The sequence below is a fragment of the Somniosus microcephalus genome, chromosome 27, assembly GCF_052327205.1.
Source record: "Somniosus microcephalus isolate GS21.2 chromosome 27, FLI_Smic_1.0, whole genome shotgun sequence".
Taxonomy (NCBI): Eukaryota; Metazoa; Chordata; class Chondrichthyes; order Squaliformes; family Somniosidae; genus Somniosus; species Somniosus microcephalus.
The window spans coordinates 13,694,641-13,720,792 of record NC_141013.1 but is presented as its reverse complement, the minus strand read 5'-3'; the positions used below and the strand labels follow the sequence as shown (position 1 = coordinate 13,720,792).

General features: G+C 45.4%; 1 protein-coding gene across 4 annotated transcripts in view; it reads left to right on the top strand.

Moving 5' to 3' along the window:
• LOC147099987 (retinaldehyde-binding protein 1-like) overlaps nucleotides 1-14,485 on the top strand; it is a 67,351-nt gene extending 52,866 nt beyond the window's left edge. For all 4 annotated transcript variants that reach the window (XM_085968550.1, XM_085968551.1, XM_085968548.1 and 1 more), the window contains exons 5-8: nucleotides 5,138-5,316; nucleotides 7,471-7,629; nucleotides 9,447-9,557; nucleotides 10,560-14,485. In XM_085968550.1, the coding sequence (XP_085824676.1) occupies nucleotides 5,138-5,316; nucleotides 7,471-7,629; nucleotides 9,447-9,557; nucleotides 10,560-10,718 (608 nt within the window). In that variant the 3' untranslated portion in view covers nucleotides 10,719-14,485. The remainder of the gene's footprint in view (nucleotides 1-5,137; nucleotides 5,317-7,470; nucleotides 7,630-9,446; nucleotides 9,558-10,559) is intronic.
• Nucleotides 14,486-26,152: the final 11,667 nt, after the last annotated feature.

Here is a 26,152-nt window from a genome sequence, read left to right as displayed (position 1 = left end):
CCAGGTGGTGAAGTGCCCAAACCCAGTTCAGCCATCAGTTGAACTGCTCAACCAATGAAACACAGCTTTAGCATCAATTGGTATTGTGGCATAGACTATGTAGATGTCCATGATTGGCCACCTTAAGTTTTTTAAGTTATCTCAGAATATCCCTGGCACTGAGAGGGCAATGCATCCAAGGAAAGGATTGGCAGACTTTTGATACTTTGCCAATTGTTCCCTCAGATTTCCTCCCAAGTTTTTTCCGCCGGGGTACGGTTTGCCCAATTGGTTCTTCATGTGTAAGCCTGGTCAGTGAGTGTTGAAAGGCTGTTTGATTGTGAATGGCATCACAGCCAAATCTGGATTCTATTTACACGTAAGCATCTCCTAGTTGGAGCCATGACACACCAATCAGGAGCAGCAACTTCACTTTTTCATCTCTCTAGCCCAAGGACACAGGACCAATTGTCCATGCCCCTCTCTTCATCCTGGCTAACTCAGCACATACTGGGGATTGGACCACAACCAACAATGGCTTTGGTTGCAGTGGAATGTCCGAGCCCAAGTCTTGCCCCTTCATCGAAATCTAATCAGCAAGTGAGAAAGAATTCCGCTGCTAGAGGTTTAGAAGATGCTCATTAAACAGGAGACGTGTCTCCTGTATCTGCTCTGCAGTAATTACTCCTGACAGACAAGGCTCAGAGCTTTGGCATGGGAAAGAGCTTTTCCGTGTTAATTAGTGGCCTCTCAATGTGAAAGTTCATCTCGCTGTGCCGGAGACACAGGCAAACATTGTCTAGTGATCGAGCAAAGCAGGAAAGAAACAAATGAGACTAGGAAGAGGAGAAAATGCTGACACCCATGGAAAAACAACGTGCAAAAATCCTTTAAATAAATTAGACTAAATTATTAAAACAGGATGATCTCCCATGGCATTGCTCATCAGCAGTCTGGAGAATGGTTGTGATAGCAAGCTTGATTCTACTAACAAATGAGCACTTTCCAGCCAGAACTGCTGGCTACTAATCAGAAGCAGGAACATATTGTTTCACTTCCCCAGCCACAGAATTACATAGAATTTACAGCACAGATATAGGCCATTCAGCCAAACTGGTCTGTGCCGGTGTTTATGCTCCACACGAGACTCCTCTCACCCTACTTCATCTAACCCTATCAGCATAATCTTCTATCCCTTTCTCCCTCATGTACTTATCTCTTCTCTTCTTCTTCTTAGGCAGTCCCTCGGGAACCGAGGATGACTTTCTTCCACACTAAAAATGAGCTCTCGGTTGACTGATGAGTCCAATGCGGGACCTACAGTCTCTGTCACAGGTGGGGCAGACGGTGGTTGAAGTGGCGGGTCGGTGGGGTGCTTGGGTTGACGTGCACTCCTTCCGCTGCTTGCGCTTGGCTTCCGCTTGCTCCCGGCGAAGAGACTCGAGGTGTTCGCCGCCTTCCCGGATGCTTCCCCTTCACTTCATGCAGTCTTGGGCCAGGGATTCCCAGGTGTTGATGGGGATGTTACACTTTTTCAAGGAGGCTTTGAGGGTGTCTTGAAGCGTTTCCCCTGCCCACCTGGGACTCTCTTGCTGTGTCAGAGCTCTGAGTAGAGCGCTTGTTTTGGGAGTCTTGTATTGGGCATGCGGACAATGTGGCCTGTCCATTGGAGCTGATCGAGCATGGTCAAAGCTTTGATGCTGGGGATGTTGGCCTGAGCGAGAACACTGACGTTGGTGCGCCTATCCTGCCAATGGATTTGCAGGATCTTGCGGAGGCAGCGCTGGTAGTACCTCTCCAGTGCTTTGAGGTGCCTGCTGTATGTGGTTCATGTCTCTGAAGCATACAGGAGGGCGGGTATCACTGCTGCTCTGTAGACCATGAGCTTGCTGCTGGGTTTGAGGTCCTGGTCTTCAAACACTCTCTTCCTCAGGTGACCGAAGGCTGCACTGGCACACTGAAGGCAGTGTTGGCCTTCATCATCGACGTCTGCCCTTGTTGACAGTAGGCTCCCGAGATATGGAAAGTGGTCCACTTTGTCCAAGGCCTCGTCGTGGATTTTGATAACTGGGGGCAGTACTGTGTGGCGGGGGCAGGTTGGTAGAGGACCTTTGTCTTACAGATGTTTAGTGTAAGGCCTATGCTCTTGTACGCTTCGGTGAAGGCCTTTGTGAGGTCAAAGAAGGCTTATCAAGCTTCCCCTTAAATGCATCTATGCTATTTGCCTCAACTACTCCATGTGGTAGCAAGTTCCACATTCTAACCACTCACTGAGTAAAGAAGTTTCTCCTGAATTAGTGACTATCTTATATTTCTGACCCCTAGTTTTGGACTCCCCCACAAGTGGAAACATCTTTTCTACATCTGCCAGGGGCTAGTCAGGGGCGCTAATGCCAATTATGATGCTCTTAGCTGAATCATAGTTAACATACAGCTGTGTTTAAGCTGGCCTGTCCCTTTAAGATTCAAGCATTCTCTGTGGGAAAATGGTCTAAAAATGCAAATCCAGGCTGCTTGTAAACATCTCAGGACGCTTCGAGGTGAATTGTTGCTGCTTGCACCTTTCTGGTTCCAGGTCAGAAAAGCCCAGCATTAAATGACCAACTTTCTTTCTGCACTTCTTAAGATTGTAACAAAGTGTGGTGTCTGGAGTATGACATATCGAATCTGTTCACTGCACACCAGACACAAGATTTTCCATTTTTTTCCCCTAGTTTATTTTCCAGCATATAATACAGAGAGCCAAGACCAAGTGTTGTATTCAGGTGAAGTGGGATTAGACTGCAGAAGATAATTGGACCAGGGCATGCAAACATAATCAAGTTGCCATTTTAAAGTTGTATATTCTGTCCTTATTTTTATACCTTTCCATTATAAATTCCTATTCCACATTTTTAATGGAAACTTCCTATTTAAACTCGTCATGCTGTAATTACAGCCTCCTGCCAGTAAAGGTGCTGCAGCACCTCCACAGTGGGGGAGGATTTAAATACAGGAAACTCTTTTTTATCCGGCACCAACGGGACCGGCGTGGTGCCGGTTTATCAAAAAGTCCGGATTACAGAGAGGTATAGTAAAAGGTACGAGAGCTCCGTACACAGCAACAAATCCAGGCTTCCCTGTTGCTTAGCAACAGGTGCAGGAACCCGGCCACAGATCCAGGAACAGCCACTAATATGAAGTAAAACTTACCTGAACCTACTCCTGAATTTTGCCGGTTAACAGAGATTTCCGTTTTTTTAGGTGCCGGTAAATTGAGAGTTTCCTGTACAGTGCAAGAAGTTTACATAGGCAGTTTCCATGATAAATTAGGACATAATAATTTATAAGATAAAAGGTTGGCAGGAAGTGCATGCAGATATAAGGGCCTGGAGTTCCCACTCGATTGCGCTGGGTGTTTTTTCCGCGCAATTCAGGTGAAATTGGAGTAATCGACGCAAAAGATTGCGGGATTTTAAGCGCAGATTGCGTTCAGCGCAATTCGAGATTCCGCGATCTTCTGCGCTAGAACCCAGCCCCGCCCATAAAACTGGTCCCTCCCCCCACCCCAGGCTGAATTAATCACTGCTAATTGCGCTTGTTCGCCGGTCTTTGAGGAGGCGCCAAAAATATCTTTTGGGGGCCGGACATTAAAAGGTACATTTTAAAAGCTTTTAAATGTGATTTTTGTTTTAATTTACTAAGAAACTAAGGCCTAGAAATTGGCCTGAGGCGCCCAAGCGGCGCAAAGTTCGCCTGGGCGCTGGAATTTGCACCGCGGTCGCCGTATTAGCGATCGCCGCAAATTCAGTTGAAGTGCCCCTAGAGGGAGACGGGGCGCGGCTCGAGGTGCTCCGCGTCCCTCTTAGGGTGCTGAAAGTGAATTTCGCAGCGCTACGTGCCGCAGCGCCACACGCTGCAGCACGGCACGCTGCGGTACTGCAGGCCTTCCTCCCACTGTTAAGGGGGAGGGGCCTGCAACAGCGCGAGCCCCGATCGCGAGTGCCGGCAAAAGAGCCTGGCACCAAGGAGAAGTGCCGGGCTCTCGGGAAACAGCCGGCAATGCCGCGGGGGGGGGGACCAGGAGGCCGGGGACGGAGGTGCTGGCAGGCGGCCGCTGAAAAAGCGGCCGCCCCGCACCTCCACCTTAACTTGCGCCTCTGCCGGCGCAGCAAGGCCCCGTGAACCGGGCGCGGGTAGCGAACGGCGCTACAGCGGTGTTCGCTACCAAATATCGCAATCGGGGCGCGAATGGGGCGCTGCGCACACCGATGACGTCATCGGTGGCGGCGCAGCGCAAAAGGCTAACGCCACCATTAGCACCCCTGCTGAATATCGCGGAAGGTGCAGCCAGTGGCGCTACAGCCACTGACTGCCTCTTTAGGCGCTAACAGGTGGCGCTACTCACCCAATTGTTCCCCCTAAGTTTTCTATTTCCAGTTTAGAAGCTGCATGTTCCTGCACCCCTAGTTCATAATGGAAGCCTTGCAAAAATTTGAGCCCCTGAGTTCTGTAGTCATTGAATTTGGTGATCATAATTGGGTTGAGATTCCTCTGGGCCGGCCTTAGTCAACTCACGGCAGTATATGCCTGACTTGGGTGAAGAGGAAGAAAATCTGAGATTGTCAACCTCTACGACAAGAAGGTCTCTCGTCAGCTAAATGTTGACATTCTTTGGTGGCAATCACAAAAGCATGTGCGACCTGGACTTTCTCTGGCCCACACCCAGTCTGAGGAGTGTGCCCTTGGCTTATTGGTAGCATTCCCGCTTCTGACAGTCTCAGCACATGCAGACTGGAGCTCCGACTCTGAATTCTGGGTTGACATCCACTGAGATACTTGCCTCTGATGGCTCCCCTCATCATATGGGTTGTGGGAGCCCACATAGGACAAGTCACCCTATCGGTTAATATAAAGATGGTTCTGGCCATGGAAGGAGCAGCCACATTGCAGCCTGCCATACTGTTAATTGGCCTGCAAATACTCCAAAGGGGAAGATACAAAGAAACAAACAACCCAATCTGAGAACTGTACAGACATCACAACAAAGGCCCTCCTATCTAACTGGGATATGAGTTCTACCACCATTTGGCTACCAAACCAATACCGAATATTGCGGTGCCAAAGCCCTGCCCTTACCCCAAGGGATTGATTTATTCCAATTTGTTCTCTCCGATAGGTTACGTGCGTTTCCGTGAACAATACCCTGAGCTCTTTGAGAACCTGACACCTGAAGCCGTACGCAGCACCATTGAGGCAGGTTACCCCGGCATTCTCACGAATCGAGACAAGTATGGCCGTGCCGTACTGCTCTTTAACATTGAGAACTGGGATTACGAGGAAATTACATTCGATGAGGTAAATAGAACCTGTCTCCATTAAGGTTCGGCCCACACCAAAAGAACCGAAGAGGATGTGCGTCTCCAAACTATTGTTTGATCTTTTTTCTCTCTTTGTTCTTCCAACTATCTCTCCTCCTCTCTTGAATACCCTGGCTTGGAAAATCCACGAATACACAGGGGGGCTAATTTACAAGTTGCATATCCAGCGCTCATTATAGAAACCAACTGATTTACCCATTCATTGATATCAATGGTTGAGAAAAATTGGGCAGTTTCTATAATGGGCGCCCAACCGGTAACGCCAGTTTTACGCTCCAGAGGTCAGTTGAAAATGACCCCCACTGGGTCCCGGCCTGGTCACGAAATTTGGAGGATGGCCTATTGCAGGAAGGAGGGTCTTGCCTGCCCCAAACATAGCTATTGAGGTAAGGGAGAACAGGGCTTGGGTGGGGGCTTCAAACATCAGTGCTTCGATGCTCTGGAGGTTCATTGGGACACAGCTCATGATGTGATCGCACTAGAGAGGGTACAGAGGAGATTTACAAAGATGTTGCCAGGACTGGAGAATTTTAGTTATGAGGAAAGATTGGATAGGCTGGGTGATGTAAGAAAACTACTAGGCACTTGGTCTAAGCATTAAACAAAGCTTTAATCAACTGTTTTACAACATGGAGGTCTAGTTGTGTCCTTCACTAGTTCCTGTTAAGAATGTCCTGCGCAAGCTGGGCCCGTGCCCGTGCCCGAGTATTTAAACTCTCCCTGGACAGCGCCACCCGCAGGCCGCTCAGTATTATTTCATAAGTCTTTCTTTCATGAATGACTGATTCATGTCACTGGGGTTGTTTTCTTTGGAACAGAGGAGGCTGAGGGGAGACTTGATTGAGGTGTATAAAATTATGAGGGACCTAGATAGAGTGGATAGGAAGGATCTATTTTCCTTAGCAGAGAGGTCAATAACCAGGGGACATAGATTTAAAATAATTGGTAGAAGGATTAGCGGGGGGTTAAGGAGAATTTTTTTCATCCGGAAGGTGGTGGGGTTCTGGAACTCACTGCCTGAAAGGGTGGTAGAGGCAGAAACGCTCATCGCATTTAAAAATTACTTGGATATGCACTTGAAGTGCCGCAACCTACAAAGCTACGGACCAAGGAACTGGAACATGGAATTAGGTTGGATAGCTCTTTCTCGGCCAGCACAGACACGATGGGCCGAATGGCCTCCTTCTGTGCAATAAATTTCCATGATTCTATTAATAGGCATATTGACAGACCCGTTCAGGTTCGGATCATGGCTGGACCCTTGAAGTTTTGGCCACAATTTCTTCTTCATTTTTAAAGTGGCCTCCTTTGTAAGGTTGTCATGGGGGAACCTACGACTCGTTTGTGAGTGGAAGGGAAACCCAGCACCCCGCCCCAGCCTGGCAGCTAGGCCAGATGTTTCGGCTTGGGTCAGATGGTGGGTGCCCTAGATGCGCCTGCCATTTGCAGGCAAATTAGGGAACCAACCCTTGACCTTAGAAAGTCTTCCAGGATCAGCAGCAGATGTTCCTGGTGGACACAATCCCAGCGTAGATGCTGGGATCAATGGCCTGCAGATTCTCATGGCCACTGACTTGTTGGAATAAGATTACAAATCAGTTGCCCTCCACCACCTCACCCAAGTGGCTATTCTTCATGTGCGAGCCTAGGCAGTGAGTGCCAGGAGGCTATTTGACTATGGAGGACATCGCCCATCCTGTCATTCCCACATTAGCCACACACACTTTCCAGCAGGGATATAGCAACCAGGAGTAGCAACCCTGGCTGATTTTTCCCTCCCTAATCTGGAGAACTGAGGCTAACTGTGGTACCTCTATAGTGGCCCCAGCTGAAATCACATAACTCAGCAAAGACCAGTGATCGAAGCTGGGACCTAAACACTGCTTGTCAGTTGGCTAGTTGACCATGGGAGGACACCACAGATGAGCCATTCTGAGGTCCACACCCGATGTATTGTGATCAGGAACATGAATCTTGGCTGATCGTTCCTCTCACTGGCACTGGTGTCCATTGAAGCAATTTTATTGCAGCCCCAGCCCCAGCTGAAATCAGCTCTAAGAATGTTTATTTCAAAAACCTGACTCGGAAGATGATTGCGTGTGCGATTTAAGGCGGTTCTCTTCCTTGTTAGATCCTTCGTGCTTACTGCGTGATCCTGGAGAAACTTCTAGAGAATGAGGAGACGCAGATTAATGGATTTTGCATCATTGAAAACTTTAAGGGATTTACAATGCAACAAGCATCTGGCATCAAACCCTCAGAGCTCAAGAAAATGGTAGACATGCTTCAGGTGAGTGTAGGAAGCTATCAGCCAGAGGGAGTGCTCCTTTAGACGTGTGGGTGGGGCAATTCACGGAAAAGCATGTGCTTTCACTGTCTTCATTTTCTCTTACAAACACGAACTTAAATTCCTTTATTTTGAGCCTATTTGGGTGGGGTTAGCAATGACATTTCCAACTATTCTTCCTCCCGATCCTCATTGCTCTATGGGTCCACTTATTTCACCCCCACTTCCCCCGGTCTCCAGGCTTCCCCTCCAGCTGAGGGGATTCTACCTGTGCTACTCCAAACTGGTCACGAGCAGCAGCTTGCAGACAAGGCCTATGATTTCCACACACCCCCCCCCACCCACCCTCCTCAGGGAGAACCAGGCCTCCAGTCAGCAGCTCCCCAAAGCATCTCAGCTTAGATTGATATCTCGGTGGGGAGGGAATTCAAACCTATGTGCCATAGTCATAGGCATAATAATCATAGACATACTCCCCGAGCCCATTTTACTACCAAGCTTAAAAGTGGGCTGGACAGGAACCCAGGTCACAGGGGTGAAAAGATTTCAAAGGATCTACTCCTAAAAAAGTAGGTCAAAGCAGATGGTTGGATTTGACTTATTCATAAAATGATGTCCCAAACACTGGGCTCCAAGCAATGAACATAAGAACATAAGAAATAGGAGCAGGAGCAGGCCATTCGGCCCCTTGAGCCTGCTCCGCCATTTAATGAGATCTTGGCTGATCCGATTTTGGCCTCAACTCCACTTTCCTGCCCGTGCCCCATAACCCTGGACTCCCCTGTTGCTCAAAAATCTGTCTATCTCCGCCTTGAATATATTCAATGACCCAGCTTCCACAGCTCTCCGGGGTAAAGAATTCCAAAGATTCACGACCCTCTGAGAGAAGAAATTCCTCCTCATCTCTGTCTTAAATGGGCGACCCTTATTGAAACTTATAAAATTCTAACAGGGCTGGACAGACTAGATGCAGGAAGGATGTTCCCGATGGTCGGGGAGTCCAGAACCAGGGGTCACAGCCTAAGGATAAGGGGTAAGCCATTTAGGACTGAGATGAGGAGGAATTTCTTCACCCAGAGAGTGGTGAACCTGTGGAATTCTCTACCACAGAAGGCAGTGGAGGCCAATTCATTAAATATATTCACGAAGGAGTTGGATATATTTCTTAAGGCTAAAGGGATATGGGAAGAAGGCAGGGACAGGGTACTGAGTTTGGATGATCAGCCATGATCGCATTGAATGGCGGAGCAGGCTCGAGGGGCCGAATGGCCTACTCCTGCTCCTATCTTCTATGTTTCTATGTATTCTGAGACTATGCCCCCTAGTTCTACATTCCCCCACGAGGGGAAACATCCTCTCAGCATCTACCCTATCCAAACTCCTGTCCAAACCCTCTGTTTGATTGTATTATGATTTTCTAAATGCCCTACTACTACTTCCTTAATAACGGAATCGAGCATTTTCCTAATGACAGATGTTAGGCTAACTGGCCTATAGTTTCCTGCTTTCTGTCTCCCTCCTTTTTTGAATAAGGGTGTTACATTTGCGGTTTTCCAATCCGCAGGGACTTTTCCAGAGTCAAGGAAATTTGGGAATATTACAACGAATGCATCCACTATCTCTGTAGCCACTTCTTTTAAGACCCTAGGATGCAGGCCATCAGGTCCAGGGGGCTTGTCGGCCTTTAGACCCATAAGTTTGCCATGGGATAGAGTGTTGCTGTTGTCCCCCAGTAGCTCCATCTTGAGACATACACAGCGAGCAAAGTAAGTGAGGAAAGTTCAATGGTTTCATGTCTGTTCCTCTTTTTGAACTTTTAGGACTCCTTCCCTGCTCGGTTTAAAGCAGTATACTTCATCCATCAGCCTTGGTACTTCACCACCACTTACAACATGGTCAAGCCTTTCTTGAAGAGCAAACTTCTGGAGAGGGTAAGTGCAGAACAAAGGACAATGAATGTACTTTTAAGCATTTTTCCAACCTGTTGCCTTCTCTCAAGTTTCTATTAAGACTTGCCCCATAATGCTCTGTGCATTAATCCCTATAGATATTCCAAGTAAATCACTGCTCTGAAGGCCTGTAATTCTTTCCCATCTCAGGAGGTCAAAGCTAGACTTGGAGAATGAATTACCAAGGAAGGCTATAGAAGCAGGAAATATAAACTGGCTCAAGAAATATAGAGAGAAGGGACTGAGGGATATGATGGGAAGATGGATGGGTCACAGCTCGAGGCAAACATATCAAATCCAAGCCCAGGTTTATGGGAGGGACTGAGACTTTCAAGAAAAAACTTCAATGCAAACATTGAAAGACACGAAAGAAAAGACAATGGATAAAGTTAATCATGTTACTGTCAAAATTTTGCTCACTTATATCGGATATTAGAAATTTCAGTTACCGAGAAGAAAAATGGCAGATGAAAAACATTTCAGAATGCATTTGAGTGATTTATGGGAACCTGGTGGTCAATGTTCCCTCTAATTTGTTGGGGGCCGCGTGGCTCCTTTAACGGGCTGCGCGCCCCATTCAAAATTCCGCACATGTGCGGTTTTTCCATTTAAAAGCCGGCGAGCCGGCTGTGTGGGACCTCCAGAGCGCTGTGCGACTGTGCAGCATTAAAGAAACATTGCCAGACTTTACAATCTCAGAGTAATATACCCGAACTATAAAATAGCAGTGATTTTGTGTCACACATTGTGACAACTTGAACATTGGAAAGACTTTTCACAGTGCCACCTATAGGAGTAAGAGATACTGCAGATACCTGTAATGAGTTATCGATGAAACATGTGCCCCACATACCGAATTTAATATAAAATAGTGCATCCATTCAATTTAGTCCTTTAAAGGGTAAATGTGGTGATTTTATTTGCTGTAGCTTTAGCCCAGTTAGGTTATTTATGACAAGGAACAAACACTTTTTCCCCCCACAGGTTTATGTCCATGGTGAGGAACTAGAAGCCTTCTTCAAGGAGATTGATGCTGATATCCTCCCAGAAGATTTCGGAGGTACTCAACCCAAATACGACGGCAAAATGATCGCTGAGAAAATCTTTGGTCCGTGTATGGAGTCAGAAGATACTGCCCTTTAGTTACCCGCGAATGGGGTTGAAGAAGGCCTTCAATAGTGAGGGGGGACCTAATTACAGGCTAGTTTTCACATTATACATAAGAACATAAGAACATAAGAAATAGGAGCAGGAGTAGGCCAATTGGCCCCTCGAGCCTGCTCCGCCATTCAATAAGATCATGGCTGATCTGATCCTAACCTCAAATCTACTTTCACTCTCCATCCCACCAGAACCCATGTGATCTCCCGGGAGAGGCGAAAAATCAGATTAAAAACTCAATGGCCAATTTGGGAGAAAAAATCAGGGAAATTCCTCTCCGACCCATCTAGGCGATCGAAACTCATCCAGGAGATCACTCTGTCCCTGTATTTCCTGCAGTACTTACCTTCTGTAAGAGGTGATCTCCACCCCAGCCAGGAACAGGCCCAATTTACTCTTGAAGGACTCCTAGCTGGCAGCCTGTTCCCGAGGTCTCCACTAATCCCTGTGAATAGAACCATCTCCTGAAATCTAACACAGAATTAGAACACAAGAAGTAGGAGCAGGACCAGGCTACATGGCCCCTGGGCCCGCTCCGCCACCTACAGGGCCATGACCGATCCGAACCTAGTCTCATGTCCGATTTCCTACCCGCTCCCCGTAACCCCTAATTCCCCTTACTTCTAGGAAACTGTCTATTTCTGTTTTAAATTTATTTAATGATGTAGCTTCCACAGCTCTCTGGGGCAGCAAATTCCACAGACCTACCACCCTCTGAGTGAAGAAGTTTCTCCTCATCTCAGTTTTGAAAGAGCAGCCCCTTATTCTAAGATTATGCCCCCTAGTTCTAGTTTCACCCATCATTGGGAACATCCTCACCGCATCCACCCGATCAAGCCCCTTCACAATCTTATATGTTTCAATAAGATTGCCTCTCATTCTTCTGAACTCCAATGAGTAGAGTCCTCAAGGGGTTTCTTGAAACTGTCCACCTAAAACATTGCACCACACAAAACTGAACTTTTCTGAATTCACTCCATGTTTGCTTCACATAATTTATGGTTTTTATGGCAGGCCCGAGCTGCAACTAAACCATTGCCTCTTTCCTTCTTGAAATGTAAAATTAGCAATAAAGGAGTTTTTATGAAAAGCAAAATGCAGCTCCACAAGTGGTTCAATAACGGAGGACGGGCGTGCATTTATACATCACCTTATCACATCCCGCAGAAACATCTCCAATTGGCTCACATATACAGTGAGTTGTTTTGTCGAGTAGTGACTGTTGAGACACTACAATTTGCCTCAGCGCCCTGGGTGAGGGAGAGGAAGAATCTGCACCCAGTTCAGGCACCTGCAAGAGTCTGTGGTTCGTTACTGGACGGGGAAGAAAAAATTGCGGGGGTGGGAAGCAAATTACGATTCTTTCACATCTCCAGCTGTTCTGGGAGATTTGGGAACTCCAGAGAGATGCTTGCACAAGTAGATTTATGGGGAAGATTGCTTCTGTACAATACAGCATGTAAATAGCTAAATCGCACAGGAACCAATTAGGAAGCTCTGTAGAATGGATACACTTTGATGCTGTGTTTTCTTTCAGTAACGTTGTGTGCACTGCAGAAAATAGGTTCTAGAAGAAGACATTATTCACGGCCAGAAAGTAAGATGCAGCTGCTGGGCAGATCAATGAATGCTAACGGGGCTCTGTCTGAGCAAATGGGAGGTATTGTGGCAACTGGCTGCTAGAGATAGATGTTCAAAATAGTGCAGTAGGGGTAGAAGTCCAGCATACTTACGTTGATGCAAATTTTATCTGTGACAAAAATGTCCTCCCTTTTCCTCCCGACACCATCACCCGTATCTTTAGAAAAAAATTCATCACTGGGATGTGGGAATCACTGGCATTTATTGCCAATCCTTAGTTGGCCTGACTGAGCGGCTTGCTCGACCACTTCAGGGAACAGTCAAGAATCAACCACGTTGGCATGGGACCAGAGTCAGATATAGGCCACGCTGGGTAAGGGCAGCAGGATGCCTTCTACTGAAGGAGGTTAGTGAACCAGTTGGGTTTTTACGACAATCCAACAGCTTCACGGTCATTTTCACTGAGTCCATGATATTTATTTATGAATTCAAATTCTCAAACTGCCGTGGTGGGATTCGAACTCGCATTCTCCGGATTATCAGTCCAGCCACATAACCACTGCACCACCGTAGCCACATCTTGCGGCACTGGGCTTCAGTGTGTTTGGCAGGCAGGAGAGTTTGGCAGAGTTGGTTTAGAAGCAGCATATTCAGCACTGCCAGTGGGATTCTATGTTGGGGGCGTGGGGGGAGGTGAATTTCCTCGGGGTTTCTCCCGCTCCGTCAGTGTAAGTTTGGGGGAATCCCCATTTACACATGCAAACGGGGTTTATGCCAAAAGGGGAGAAAATGACCCCATGTGTTTCGGGCATGGCAGTAAAGATGATAAGACTACATACGTTGTCAATTAAAACTGGCTGTGTAAGGATTCCCACCCAAACAATGTCTGAGCGCTTCATAAATTATTTTGTATACATTTTGCAAACTCAATACTTTCAGTGACCTGCAGATAAATCCCAGTAAAATTGGCACCAGTTTTGTGATTGTCTGAATGTGAGCTCTCCTGGCTGATAGTATTGAGCCATGTATAGCCGAAGATCCCAATCTGTGCTGAGTTAGCTGTTCCCAACTGGGACAGCGGGGGCGGGGGGGTGAGTAGGTGCTATAATTGTCCTCAGAGTTCCAGGGCTAGGGAGGGAAAGTATGAGCCAGGATTCCTGGTACTGATAACCAGCCAGTGACCTCCCCCTCCCCTGTCACCGGTAAGTCTACATGTCAGGACATCAGCTGAGGACAAGATTGAGTTCGGACAAACAGGGTGACAACGCTCTCTATCTCGGCTCGCACATGAAGGAGAAACACTTGGATGAGGTGCCACAGAGGGCTCGGCAGATTCGCAACCCAGCACGAATCCAGAGCCTTTAGAAGAAGAGGGGAGAAGATCGAGACAGAGGTTGTAGAGGACAGCAGTAACCGGAGAAAGTGCAGAGCTGTTCACACAACACTCAACCACAAAGAAACTGTTAAATGTATTTAATAGCAAAATACTGCGGATGCTGGAAATCTGAGATAACAACAGAAAACGCTGGAAAAACTCAGCAGGCCAGGCAGGGGAGACCAAGCGCAGATTGGGCCACCGCTTTGCGGAACACCTCCGTTCAGTCTGTAAGGGTGACCCTGAGCTTCCGGTGGCCTGTCACTTTAATTCACCGCTTCACTCCCACTCTAATCTCTCTGTCCTCGGCCTCTTGCACTGTTCCAATGCAGCTCAATGTAAGCTCGAGGAACAGCACCTCATCTTTCGATTAGGCACTTTACAGCCCTCTGGCCTCAACATTGAGTTCAACAATTTCAAGCTATAACCCCTGCCCCCATTTTTCATGCTGTATGATTTTGCCATTCCCATTTGCAACATTTTAATTTTCCTGCCTCTTACAAAAGCACAGATTATTCCTTCAATTCCTCCTCCCCTTCCCCCTCGCGCCCCCCCCCCCTGTCTCTGCACCTGCTTAATATCTGTTACATCTCCAGCTTTTTCCAGTTCTGATGAAGGGTCCCAGACCTGAAACGTTAACTCTGTTTCTCTCTCCATGGATGCTGCCTGACCTGCTGAGTTTTTCCCGCGTTTTCTGTTGTTATGTTAAATGTATTTGTTGGACTTGTTTCCCATCACGCTTGAAACTGATGTACAGTGGGAATTCCTATTTTCCGTCAGAAAAATAAATAGAATTTGATATTAAACAAATGCAAAAATCTGGGTTCGGTCCCGAGTGTTTTTCAAATGTTCCCTCACCCCATATACTTCTTCCCAGTGATGGGCCATCTTCTGTGCAGCTAGAACTGAAGCTGGCACTGAAGACCATTGTTGGGGCAGCGTAGAGGGAACTTGGAGGTGATGGTGCTGTACCTAACCAGAAGTGCTTGATGTGACAATGTTGTGGAAGCATTACTTTGCTTCCAACCCATGCTGTACCTGACCTGGGGGTGTCTCACAGGGTCTTATAGAGGGAGCTTTACTCTCTTCTGACCCATGCCATATCTGACCTGGGATTACTTGATACTGACACTGGGTACTTGAAATGGGAAAGTGTTCCCATTCCTCAGTCCTAACATCTCTCACCTGATGAGCACTGAATTCACACAAGAAAAGGTTTTAAAAACAAGTTTTAGTGTGAGTGAGTGTTTTCACTGGGACATTGAATGTTTTTGGTAAGCTGTAATGTGCACGTGTTGAGGATAGGCTGGGACACACTGTCCCCAGGGTGTGACATCCTTCAGCACTGCGTGGAATGTTAAAAATGTAAGTAAATTAAAATGTTAAATCATTGGGTGGCCTGACTGAAATAAGCTGCTGGTCATTTGTCAGCTCCGGTCGCCCTTTAAAGAATGTAATTACTTAACAGCATGTACCACTTCTCACATGCAGCTCTGTTCTGTGAGGAGGGAGCTCAGCTCCCAGGTTGCCTCACATTGGCCACAATCAGCCCACATAACAAGGCTTCCAACCACCATTGTGACTTGCTGCCAATGCTGCTTTTACGGCATTGAATACGCCACCAGCTACATCTTTGCAAAGCCTCTACCACCTAGAAGGACAAGGGCAGCGGGCGCATGGGAACACCACCACCTCCAAATTCCCCTCCAAGTCACACACCATCCTGACTTGGAAATATATCGGCCGTTCCTTCATCGTCGCTGGGTCAAAATCCTGGAACTCCCTCCCTGACAGCACTGTGGGAGTACCTTCGCCACACGGACTGCAGCGGTTCAAGAAGGCTGCTTACCACCACCTTCCCAAGGGCAATTAGGGATGGGCAATAAATGCCAGCCTTGCCAGAGATGGCCACATACCAGGAATGAATTTAAAAAAAGCTTTTTGTCTAAAAATACCCACAATTTTCTCTCCTCAATGTGCTAAATTCTTACTGGTGCGTGAATTCCACGGACACCAGTCACCTTCTGGTACCTCACCGCGTGGCCTTTCATCATCCCCAAGCCCAGACAGTGAGCTATTCAACTGTGGGGGGAGGACATCACAGCTGAGTCTGATCCTGTCCCCATCTAACAAGTTGATGCTGGATCTTTGCTTCAATCACCAACTCTGGGAGTGTATTCCACAGCCACTCAACCCCGTGTGTCAATAAGGTTCTTCTGCTCGCTGTCCTAAATCTCTTGCGTGTAATGTTCTTTCCATGACCCCTCATTCTAGACCTTTCAATCACTTCAAAACAGTCCATTTCTATCTACAGTACTCTGTCCCTTCCCTTCATAATTTTAAACACTTCTATCAAATCACCCTTTAGGGGTTGGAGGGTTAAGTCTGCCCTGCTCAAATCCAGTCTCAGAGCTGAATGCTCCCCCTGTGAGTGTGGATCCGGAGACCGTTATTCTGGAGAATCGCTTCTTGTGCTGTGTGGTTGGAGGCTCCTGTATTTGCTGCAATTTCGGGCCGAGGGAATGGGGGTCAGGTTCCTTCAGGAAATGAGTGGTGGTACAGTGGGACACATGCCAACGGTTAAGAAATTTGCCCCAGACAGCAGCGCATTGAGGTGTTTAATAACACTATAATTACTCGTTCTTCAGAGCCAGAGGTTTCATTTCAAAGAATTTAGTTTTTAAAATGTTAACAGCATCCTCGGCCCTCCCCACCCCCATCACTGTAATGTGTAGCATTCCCCACCTGCTCTGTTACTGGGCTGCAGGCAGGGTTGGGGGTGGGGGGAGGGGACAGTATCTAGTAACTCCTCCTGGAAAATGCATGGGCTCACCTAGTGTGCACCTCATGGTTGAATATCCTTCTGACGCTCACTGTTTAGGCTCACACATTAAGAATGGTTACTTGAGTGAGTTAGCAGAGAGCTCTATGGCTCTGTACACTAGCAAGAATCAGGAGAGAAGGGAATAAATGAGGTAAAAGAAAACAATTTATATTTTTATCACAAGCAGATGAGATGATGTATCTGCGTTCAAATCTATCCTCAGTCACCGAGTTCAAAATCCCCATCTTATCTCAACTTCATAAACCACCTCGTTAGGAAAAGTTTTTTTTTAACTGGTTTCATCTGAAAACAAAAGTTGTTTGCTATATCCCAAGATTTCAAGCAGAACATGACATAGGCTCAATGGACAGCACCAGCGTGGATAACCACCAGGGGGTGCTACAACCCCGTCAGTTGTGAGACAGAAGACAAGTGGAAAGTGGTTGATTTTACACAGGGTTCACAAAGTAACAGGCTGTTCACTGAACATAAATCTCCCTTTTATAGTTTGAGACCAATTTTTAAGCAAAGAGTTTAACACGTTTATAGGGTGTGTGGAATGTGAGTTAGGGAGATGTACCTACACCCACTCTCTTATGTAAAAGCAGAAAATAATGACACAAGGACTCTCAGCATCTGAAAACAGAAAGGAGGTTAACATTTTGTGTGTGAACTCTGTTAGAATTGAGCACATAATCTAGGCTCACTGTACTACTGAGTGCCATCCTTTGGATAAGATGTTAAACCGAGGCCCCGGCTACCCATTCTGGTGATTCAGGTGGGTGTTAAAAGATGCCATGGCACACTTTGAAGAGCAGGTGTCCTGGTCAACCTACTTCCCTCTTCTCATTTGCTGTTTCTGGGATCTTGTTGGGCACAAATGTGCTGCTGCTTTCACCCACATAAAAATAGTGACTGCACTTTAAAAAGCAATTCATTGCATGTGCAGTGCTTTGGGACTCCCCAAGAGATGTGATAAATTGTTAGAAAGACTTGCATTTATAAAATGCCTTTCATGACCACCGGACGTCCCAAAGCGCTTTACAGCCAATTAAGTACTTTTCGAAGTATAGTCACTGTTGTAATGTCGGAAATGTGGCAGCCAATTTGCGCACAGCAAGCTCCCACAAACAGCAATGTGATAATGACCAGATAATCTGTTTGTGATGTTGGTTGAGGGATAAATATTGGCCCCAGGACACCGGGGAGAACTCCCCCTGCTCTTCTTCAAAATAGTGCCATGGGATCTTTTAAGGCCACCCAAGAGGGCAGACGGGGCCTCAGTTTAACGTCTCATCTGAAAGACGGCACCTCTGACAGTGCAGCACGCCCTCAGTACTGCACTGGAGTGTCAGCCTAGATTTTTGTGCTCAAGTCTCTGGAGTGGGACTTGAACCCATATTATAGAAATGGAAGTTTTTTTCTTTGTCACATTTGAAGGATGCTAGGGAACACAAGTGAAGGCAATGGCTGGAAAAGCTGATGGCAATAAGAGTAGGAACTCTCAAAAAGCTTGGCCCTGAATGTATTCCACTTGCCAGCTCGCTCATCTTGATTAACACAAAAAATAGTTGAAAGGAAAATTATGGTTTGCACATTTTAGATGATAAAGCCATTAATGAGAATGACACATTAAATTGTTGCAATGAAGACACAGTTAGGGGAAGATGCATTGGGACTGTTTTTTAAAAGGTTTCAACAAATGATTAACTATCTGAACTAAAGTTTTGATTGTTAAAAAGTATCTTTTTTGACTGCTGTTGATTTAATTGTGGAGTTCACTGGAGCAGTTACTGACTACAATAGTGGGTGCAACAAAGCTGCATTTGTTTTTACATTTATTTTGTACAAGAAGTTTACACGCTCTCTCAGGTCAAGGTTTGATACAGAGCACGAGCTGGATTGAGATAACTGCAGGTCATTTACAATAGGGGTCACACATAGTCACACAGATCTGTACAGTTGGATGGTTGTGCTCGGTCTCAGTCGAGGGTCTGGGAGCTTGCAGGGGAGGAAGAATGCGAGAGGGATCAGTGGGGCAGCAGGTAGTGAATGTGATCGAATCTGGATTAAATTGTCCAAGAGTTGGAAAGCCTGGTTTCATACAAGTTAACTCTAGAAATCTAGTTAAATCAAGAAATAAATTGTTGTTGATTATTGGGAATTATTTAAACTGACCAATTTGTTAAAAATTTACAATTTTTGAGCAGCATTTTTATGCATCACTTTTCCTAATTTGTCTCACACCTCTTATATATTTAGTTACATGGTACAAGGAGTAACATACCCACTGTCTATTGTATTTAAGTAAATACAACGTTATTTTTGGACATACCCATTTCTATTTCAGGGGCAGGAAGTTGGTCAGAAACAACATATTTAAGCAACAGGTGCCACATGTTGGTGTCATTTGATTCTGTGAACTTTGGCCTACATGACCCCTTTGGCCTACTTAGGGTAGAAGCCTAGCTCAGTGAGGTGTGACATCCTGGGTTATTCACAGTCACTCACCCGCTGTATTCTTTCGGTACTCGGCCCACATTTTATCCTGGAGTGCCCGAGGGGAAGTCAGGATTTTCCTGACGTTCTTCAACCTCGGGTGGAACCAAACTCTTCACCCGCTGCGTCTTCAGGGTGTTTCCCTATGGATAATTTAGGGAGTGTAGAGGTGCAGTTGGTTGCCATGTGTGTATAACGGTGCCAGTCACCAAACCCTACCAAATAGCTAGAACTTTTATTCTGCACAGCCAGCAAAGTTGCGACTCATTCACATAAAGTCTATAAACTCAACCTCAATTTTTTCCCCCTCCTCTCCAGACGTCGTTGACTTTTGGGGTATAGTTGCACAGGCACTGGCATCCACTGGTACCTCAGGCACGTAACCATTGCTCATGGGTGAGGCAAAACATTATTGATAGGTTACTCAACGGCGAAGGAGGATCACTGCTGAACCAATCTTGTATTCACCCAATGTCCATACCTATGCAGTTTCCAGCACGAGTCACTGGCCATCGATCAGGATCAGGTAGACTTTATAGAATATGTTTTACCGCTACGACAACAGCAACTTGCATTTGGGTAACACTTTTCGCACAATAAGTAAATCAAGGCACTTATAGGAGAGTAGAGGAGACTGAGCAGGAAGTGGGAAAGAAGTTACAGGAGGGGATGGAAGACACAGTTGAAGAGGAAGGTTATGATGTGGGTTTTTTTTTTAAGGTAGATGGGTTTAAGAAGGGAATTCTAAAGTACTAACATCTCTTCCACTGATGGAGTCTGATTAGGATGGGTGAAGGGCGCATGTTGGGGTAAAGATCTAGACAGAGATGGGCAGGCAAGGCCACGGAGGGGTTTGAAAAGGAGAACAAGGAATTTCAAGTCGATACACGAGGGATGGGGAGGCAATGAAGGTTGGTAAGGACAGTGCTGATGGATGTACAGAATAGGATGTGAGGAGTTGTGTTCCGGAGTGTAGATAGGGTGGATATAGAGTCATAACGACACAGGAGGCCGCCATTTGGCCCATCGTGTACGTGCCAGCTCTCTGTAGAGCAATCCAGTCAGTCCCATTCCCCCGTTCTATCCCCGTAGCCCTGCAAGTTTATTTCCCTGAAGTGCCTATCCAGTCTCCCCTTGAAAACATTGAGTGTCTCCGCTTCCACCACTTCCGTCGGCAGCGAGTTCCAGGCCCTCACCACTCGCTGCGTAAGAATTTTTTTTCTCACATCCCCCCCCCCCACCCCCGGATCTCTTGCCCAAAACCTTAAATCTGTGTCCTCTAGTCCTTGTACCATCAACTAGTGGGAACAGCCTTTCCCTGTCTAGCCTATTCAAACCAGTCATAATCTTGAACACCTCTATCAAGGAGGACAGGCTTTTATATGGCATGGTGACTGCAGCAGTGTCATTCGGGGTCAACCACTGTTGAGGCACAGTAGACTTGTAAAAAGGACTGTCTGATGTAAAATCAGCCTTTGGCATGTGAAGAATTTACATCTATTAGTCAATAAATCACACCACATCCTGGAGCCCTATCACTTCCAAAATGCTGCAGTTGTCTGCAAATGTACAGCTTACTATCACAACTCAGCAGGTAACTGCAGTGTTAGCAAAATTAATCATCCTTAAGAGCAAATGATACATGATGAGGAAAAGGCAAATCTGATCAGGTCCCTGGAGCGAAGAATGCTTATCCAAAAAACAAAAAACAAATGTGGTCTCATGTCAGATGCTCTTCCCACTCCAGCCTCCAACCTCACTCTCTCGTTAAAATCTTTCTAGTCTGTTTTACTGATTCTATTCTACTATTCGTGCACCTCAGAAATGTCCTCTCTTGTTCTGCCTGGAAGGCTAATTCCCCAATCCTAAACACTCTTCCTGCATCCAATGTGTTGACACGAAGACTCATCACACCATCTAGTATAGCTTATTCTTTCCCAGAACCTGAAAACTACACCCAGCCAGCCATGATCGTAGGTACAATTGGAGGAGCCAACTGTGTAAGGTCCTCATGTGTCGGGCCCTCTTGACTAATGGGAAAAACTACTGTAGGAAGCCACATAACCTAAGAGATTGATCGAGTTGTGCTTTCGGGTTAAGGGTAAACAAAGGGCAGGATCTTGAACTGAAACCCTTGGGCTGAACCGAATAGAAAACATAAAAACTGTGCAATCTGGGCTGGTTGAATTTACAAGCTGACAATTATTAAACAAACATTTAAACGGCAGGAATGAGTAGTGTAAGTATAGAGCAGATGTTTGTGGAATAGTCTGAACAAATAGCACCTCCTAACATCTGGCAGACAGCTGGACTGAGATGCCTGAATTAACAAGTGCAATGCACTAGCAGATAACAATGAGATTAAGCTCTGGTCACAGAATCCTAGGCAGGATATTATTGCCCTTGGAGGGTGCAGATGGGGTAATGGCGATGATTCCAGTATCAGAAATGTTTAAGTTGTGAGGAAAGAAGTTGGCTTTGTTTGATTTGGAAATTCTGCGATTTTGAAGGAAATTGACTAAATTGATTCAAGTTGTTCACCATGGCAAAGGATTCAAATCCCAGGGACACGTTAAAAATGAGGAAGTTAGAAGTAAGAATGGTAGTTGAGGAAACTTTTTTACCCAAAGTTTTTAACAAACTACCAGGGAGGGAGATTGGAGGAGACAGTATAGATGAGGGCAAAAAAATAGGATGTGTTTTTGGAGACAGAAGGGATTGAGGAATATATTGAAATGCTGTGTAATTGAGATTTGGATCGATAAAGAAAATAGCTTAAGAGCTAAAAATTATGTTCCCATTCATTTTTGGAAGTCCAAAGATGTTTGGGTATTTCTAAAGCCAGATCCAAATATTAATTCCTGATCATGCCCTGGACAACTCTCACTGCAATGCTGGGGAACACTGATACAAACTTCCCAACAGTAAAAGTCCAGTTTTGATTGCCGCATTTAAAAGAACACTGTCCAATCACTATGCGAGAGCTGACCCATTTTGCACATGCACGCAGGGGCCTCGCTATGTGCCGTCTCCATCTGATTTTTTTAATTGGGCAAAAGCCCTCATCTCTACTCTTTATTGGAACTGTTTGTGTGACTCTTACCAATGCTGCCAATCATTGCTCCTCTGAGCTTTCCTCTCGTGTTCTTTTTAATTTCCAAATATACTGTTTCGAATTAAAAAAGAATCCAGCTAATCTTTGCCCAGGTCATTGCTTGTTGTAGTACCCCATACCAGCCAGTATATTTTCTACCCTCCCCTCTGCCGATTTTTCAGCAGAAGTAGAGTGTGCAAGGTTGGGCTGCTCACGTTCAACAGGATTTTCCGCTGGAATGAATGAAATATATAATGGAGCAAGGATATAATTCTAGCAATATGTCATCTGCTGTATTGTTCATCTTGGCCGCCAGAGCAAACCCTCGCAACCCATTTGTGCCTGGTGTCCAACACTGCTGTGGGAAGAGATTATTTAAATTTAAACTCTCTTAGGACAATGGATTGCACCGACTATAGCATGAAATTTGAAAGCGTAAACATTTTTTCTGAGCTTTTACTCACAGCACTGCGGCCACTGGCAACATTACACGAACAGATCTCCGGCCCTCCATCCAGGTGGACCGTCTGGCGGAAGCCGAGGAGCCCAGCACAAACTTATGGCTGGAAATTTGGCCAGGGAGCCGAATACCTAGGCCACCAACTAACCGACTTAGTTTTGTGAAGGAAAACCTATATATATATAAAAAGTTAAATAAATAAATACATAGGGTTTGGTGGCACAGGCTGATGGGACAAAAGTCTCTTCTTTCTGCTGTCTGTAAGGTTCCTACATGAAATGAATTTGGAATGAATTTACAGCACTAAACTGGCCCCAAGTTAACACTAAAGTGGCAAGCCTGATCACGGAAACCACAATGATTTGTGGTCCCAGGCCAGGTACTGCACTAAGAGAAGTGGAAAATGACTCCTGCCCTAGTCATAAACATTGCTTACTTTATAAACACATTTTATAAATGTATTAGCTGATCTCCCATAATATTGCTCAGGGTGGAGTTTTAGAATGGGGTGTTATTGATAAAATGTGGCAGAAAAATGTTATAAGAAGTGTGGCAGAGGTAGTGTGCGCTACTCGCAAGCCTTTTAATAAATACATAGTTTAGGTTGTAAGGGTAGATAGGCATTTTGGAGTTGTGTTTGAATATTTCCTGAACCCCAAAAATAAACAAACACAACTTTCCCTTAAATAGGTGAGTAGAATAGGTGTAGATTATGTATGGCTATAGGATATTTACAGTCTCCTCAATCAGTTTTCTAATGGTCTTGGGAAACACAAGTCAAGGTGCAGTGGGGAAATGTCAGTCAGATTTCCCCTGTCGCAGGTGTGTTCTATCCCCACCTGCGTGCCAAGGCATCCTTTCTGGAATAAGGCTCTTTTGCTTGTTTCAGGTTTTCATGTTCCATGTAATTGTGCAATGAGATGAAACATTTGCGTTGTGCATACCTTGTTCAACAAAGTAGTTGTTTAAACTTGGCCCCTAAGATTAGTGGGAATAGAATGTAAATTCCAATCAAATGGGGTCTGACCTGATCATTTCCTTTGAACAAATCCGAGTTCTCCTATGAATGCCCATAAGTAGAATTTAGCAAAAAAATCATATTGATTCATTTTGCTGCTTAAAGACTAAGCCTCACCAGTAGAACTTTAAAAACTTTAGAATTGTGATGTTCAATATATTGCTAATAAGGTTGAGATTGTTGCATTCCTTCCATGTGTGACATCAGCTATCTACAGGGTTTTGTTTAAATAAGTAATGAGGGAAAAATAGGTTGCTAGCAGTTGTAGAGTGCAGAAAGCAGGATAAAAGATCCAACCTCTATACAGCTTCATTAATCTCTCTCTCCATCGAAGGTAAACGAGACATAAAACATCCCCAACATGGAGGGAGAAATCAGCAAGTCATCCTGTGCTATTCTTATCTGGTGGTTCTATGCAGCATTAACAAAAGTGCTGGGAGCAGGTCTCCAGATTATTTTCAGACCCATCAGTCCCTGCTCACGTTTCAGTGGGTCTGTGAACCACCTCTCACTTGCTGAACATAAATCTCACTCCTAATATTTCCCCATCCCTGCTAACAACTCTCAGGTAGTGGTAACATGGGGACAAAAACCAGGCCAAAGGAGGATCATCATTACTCTTCGGATTTACCGTGCCACAGCTCTGTCTGTACTTCCCTGCTGGGACAGGCCTGCGATTTGGAGCTGAGCATCTGGCACATCACAAGATCCTGCCACTCTGGTGCCCAAACCACAGTGCAGCAGTAATAATGGATTGTCTTAAAATAGCTGAAGCCAATAAATTCCATTAAAATGAATCCAAAGCCAAGTAAAGGTCTGATCCTAGTTAAATATTGCATTTCGCTGACAAGGCTTTAGTTTCAATACTCCATGAGAAGGTGCCATTGATTCTTTGGGATTTTCTTTGGGAGAAGGTAATCAAGGGAATGTTAAATTACAGAAAAGGGAAGCAAAGGACACAGTACCCGACTATGGTAAAACAAAACACACAGCATTGAATTCCTCTGGAATCTAGGGCTGGGGAATTGGTCAAAAAGAAAACACTTTTCACCAACCTAACAATTTTCCTCATGTTTTTCATTCCATCTCTCATAATTATAAGACACAGGCTGTAACTTGATAACTGAAGGTTAGTTAGGTGCAGCCAGAATTAGGAGAAGCAAATATCAACACAGATGAGATTGCTCCCTTTGTTGGGTCTAGTCCATCATGAAGGCATTTGCAGTCCAGTGGAGTTGCTGTTGGTATAGCTGCTGCAATCACAAATACCAAAGGGTTGCAAGAACTTCAGTGATCCACCTGGCTTCAGATGCTGCTGCACAAAATATCTCATTTTGATTCTCAGTTCTTCAAATATGGCTGACGCCTATTTCTTCAAAGATGGCAAGTATGCAATTTACAATTGAAGTCAATATTCAACCCAAGTCATCAGAAACTTGGGAAGCGATGGTTTTACTCAAGCTCTGTTGGATTTTTTTTTAATTTGGTGTGCAAATGTTATGATTCATCTACAGTCTGTTCCTCTTGACTGTATTTGCTGTCTGTATAGTTACATCCTCTGCACTGGAATGGAGAGTCATTGGGGTACTGTCTCCAACTCTATCACAGGACCTCAAAACTGTGGAACTGCTTATCTGCTTCAGTTTTTCCCCCTTCTACAAATTACAGACTTTTAACTCAACTTGGCGTCAGCTAATCACCACTTCTTGATCTTACTCAGCTACTTTTTTCAACGTTGCTGCTGTTTTGCATTGTAGACCTTGACCCTTTACCTTGGTTTCTCAAAAGAAAACTCTGCCATTAAAGCTCTATAGATCATTGTATTCTTTTAAACTTCTAAGTTTTTATCATCATCTTCCTTCAACTCCAAATCTGGAAACCTTAATGTAAAATTAGATCGGGAATTAATCAGTTTATGCCTTGATACATTGTGGGAATGTGTGGGTCACACATTTTGTCAAACTAAACTTTATATTTTCTAGTTAAAAATCACACTCTGAGCAGTCTCACTCCAATGGTCATAGTCCCCAATTTGCACAACTATTAGCCATGGCACAGTGATCGCACTCTCACCTCTGACTAAAAGGGTTATGGATTCAGGTCCCACTCCAGAGACTTGAGCACAAAATCTAGGCTGACACTCCAGTGCAGTACTGAGGGAGTGCTGCACTGTTGAACAAGACGGTAAACAGAGGCCCCATCTGTCCCCTCATGTGGATGTAAAATATCCCATGCCACTATTTCGAAGAAGAACAGGGGAGTTCTCCCCGGTGCGCTGGCCAATATTTATCCCTCAACCAACATCACTAAATACAGATTATCTGGTCATTATCACATTGCTGTTTGTGGGACCTCACCGTGTGTAAATTGGCTGCCACGTTTCCTACATTACAACAATGGCTATAGTTTTTTTTTAAATAAGTGTTTCATTGGCTGTAAAGCACTTTTGAATGGTTTGAGGTTGTGAAAAGTCTTTTTTTTCTTTTTAAACTAACAACCTCCCTCAGGCCACAGGATGGCTGGTGAAAAGAACAAAAAAGAGGTGCTCCTCATTAACAGTTTAAG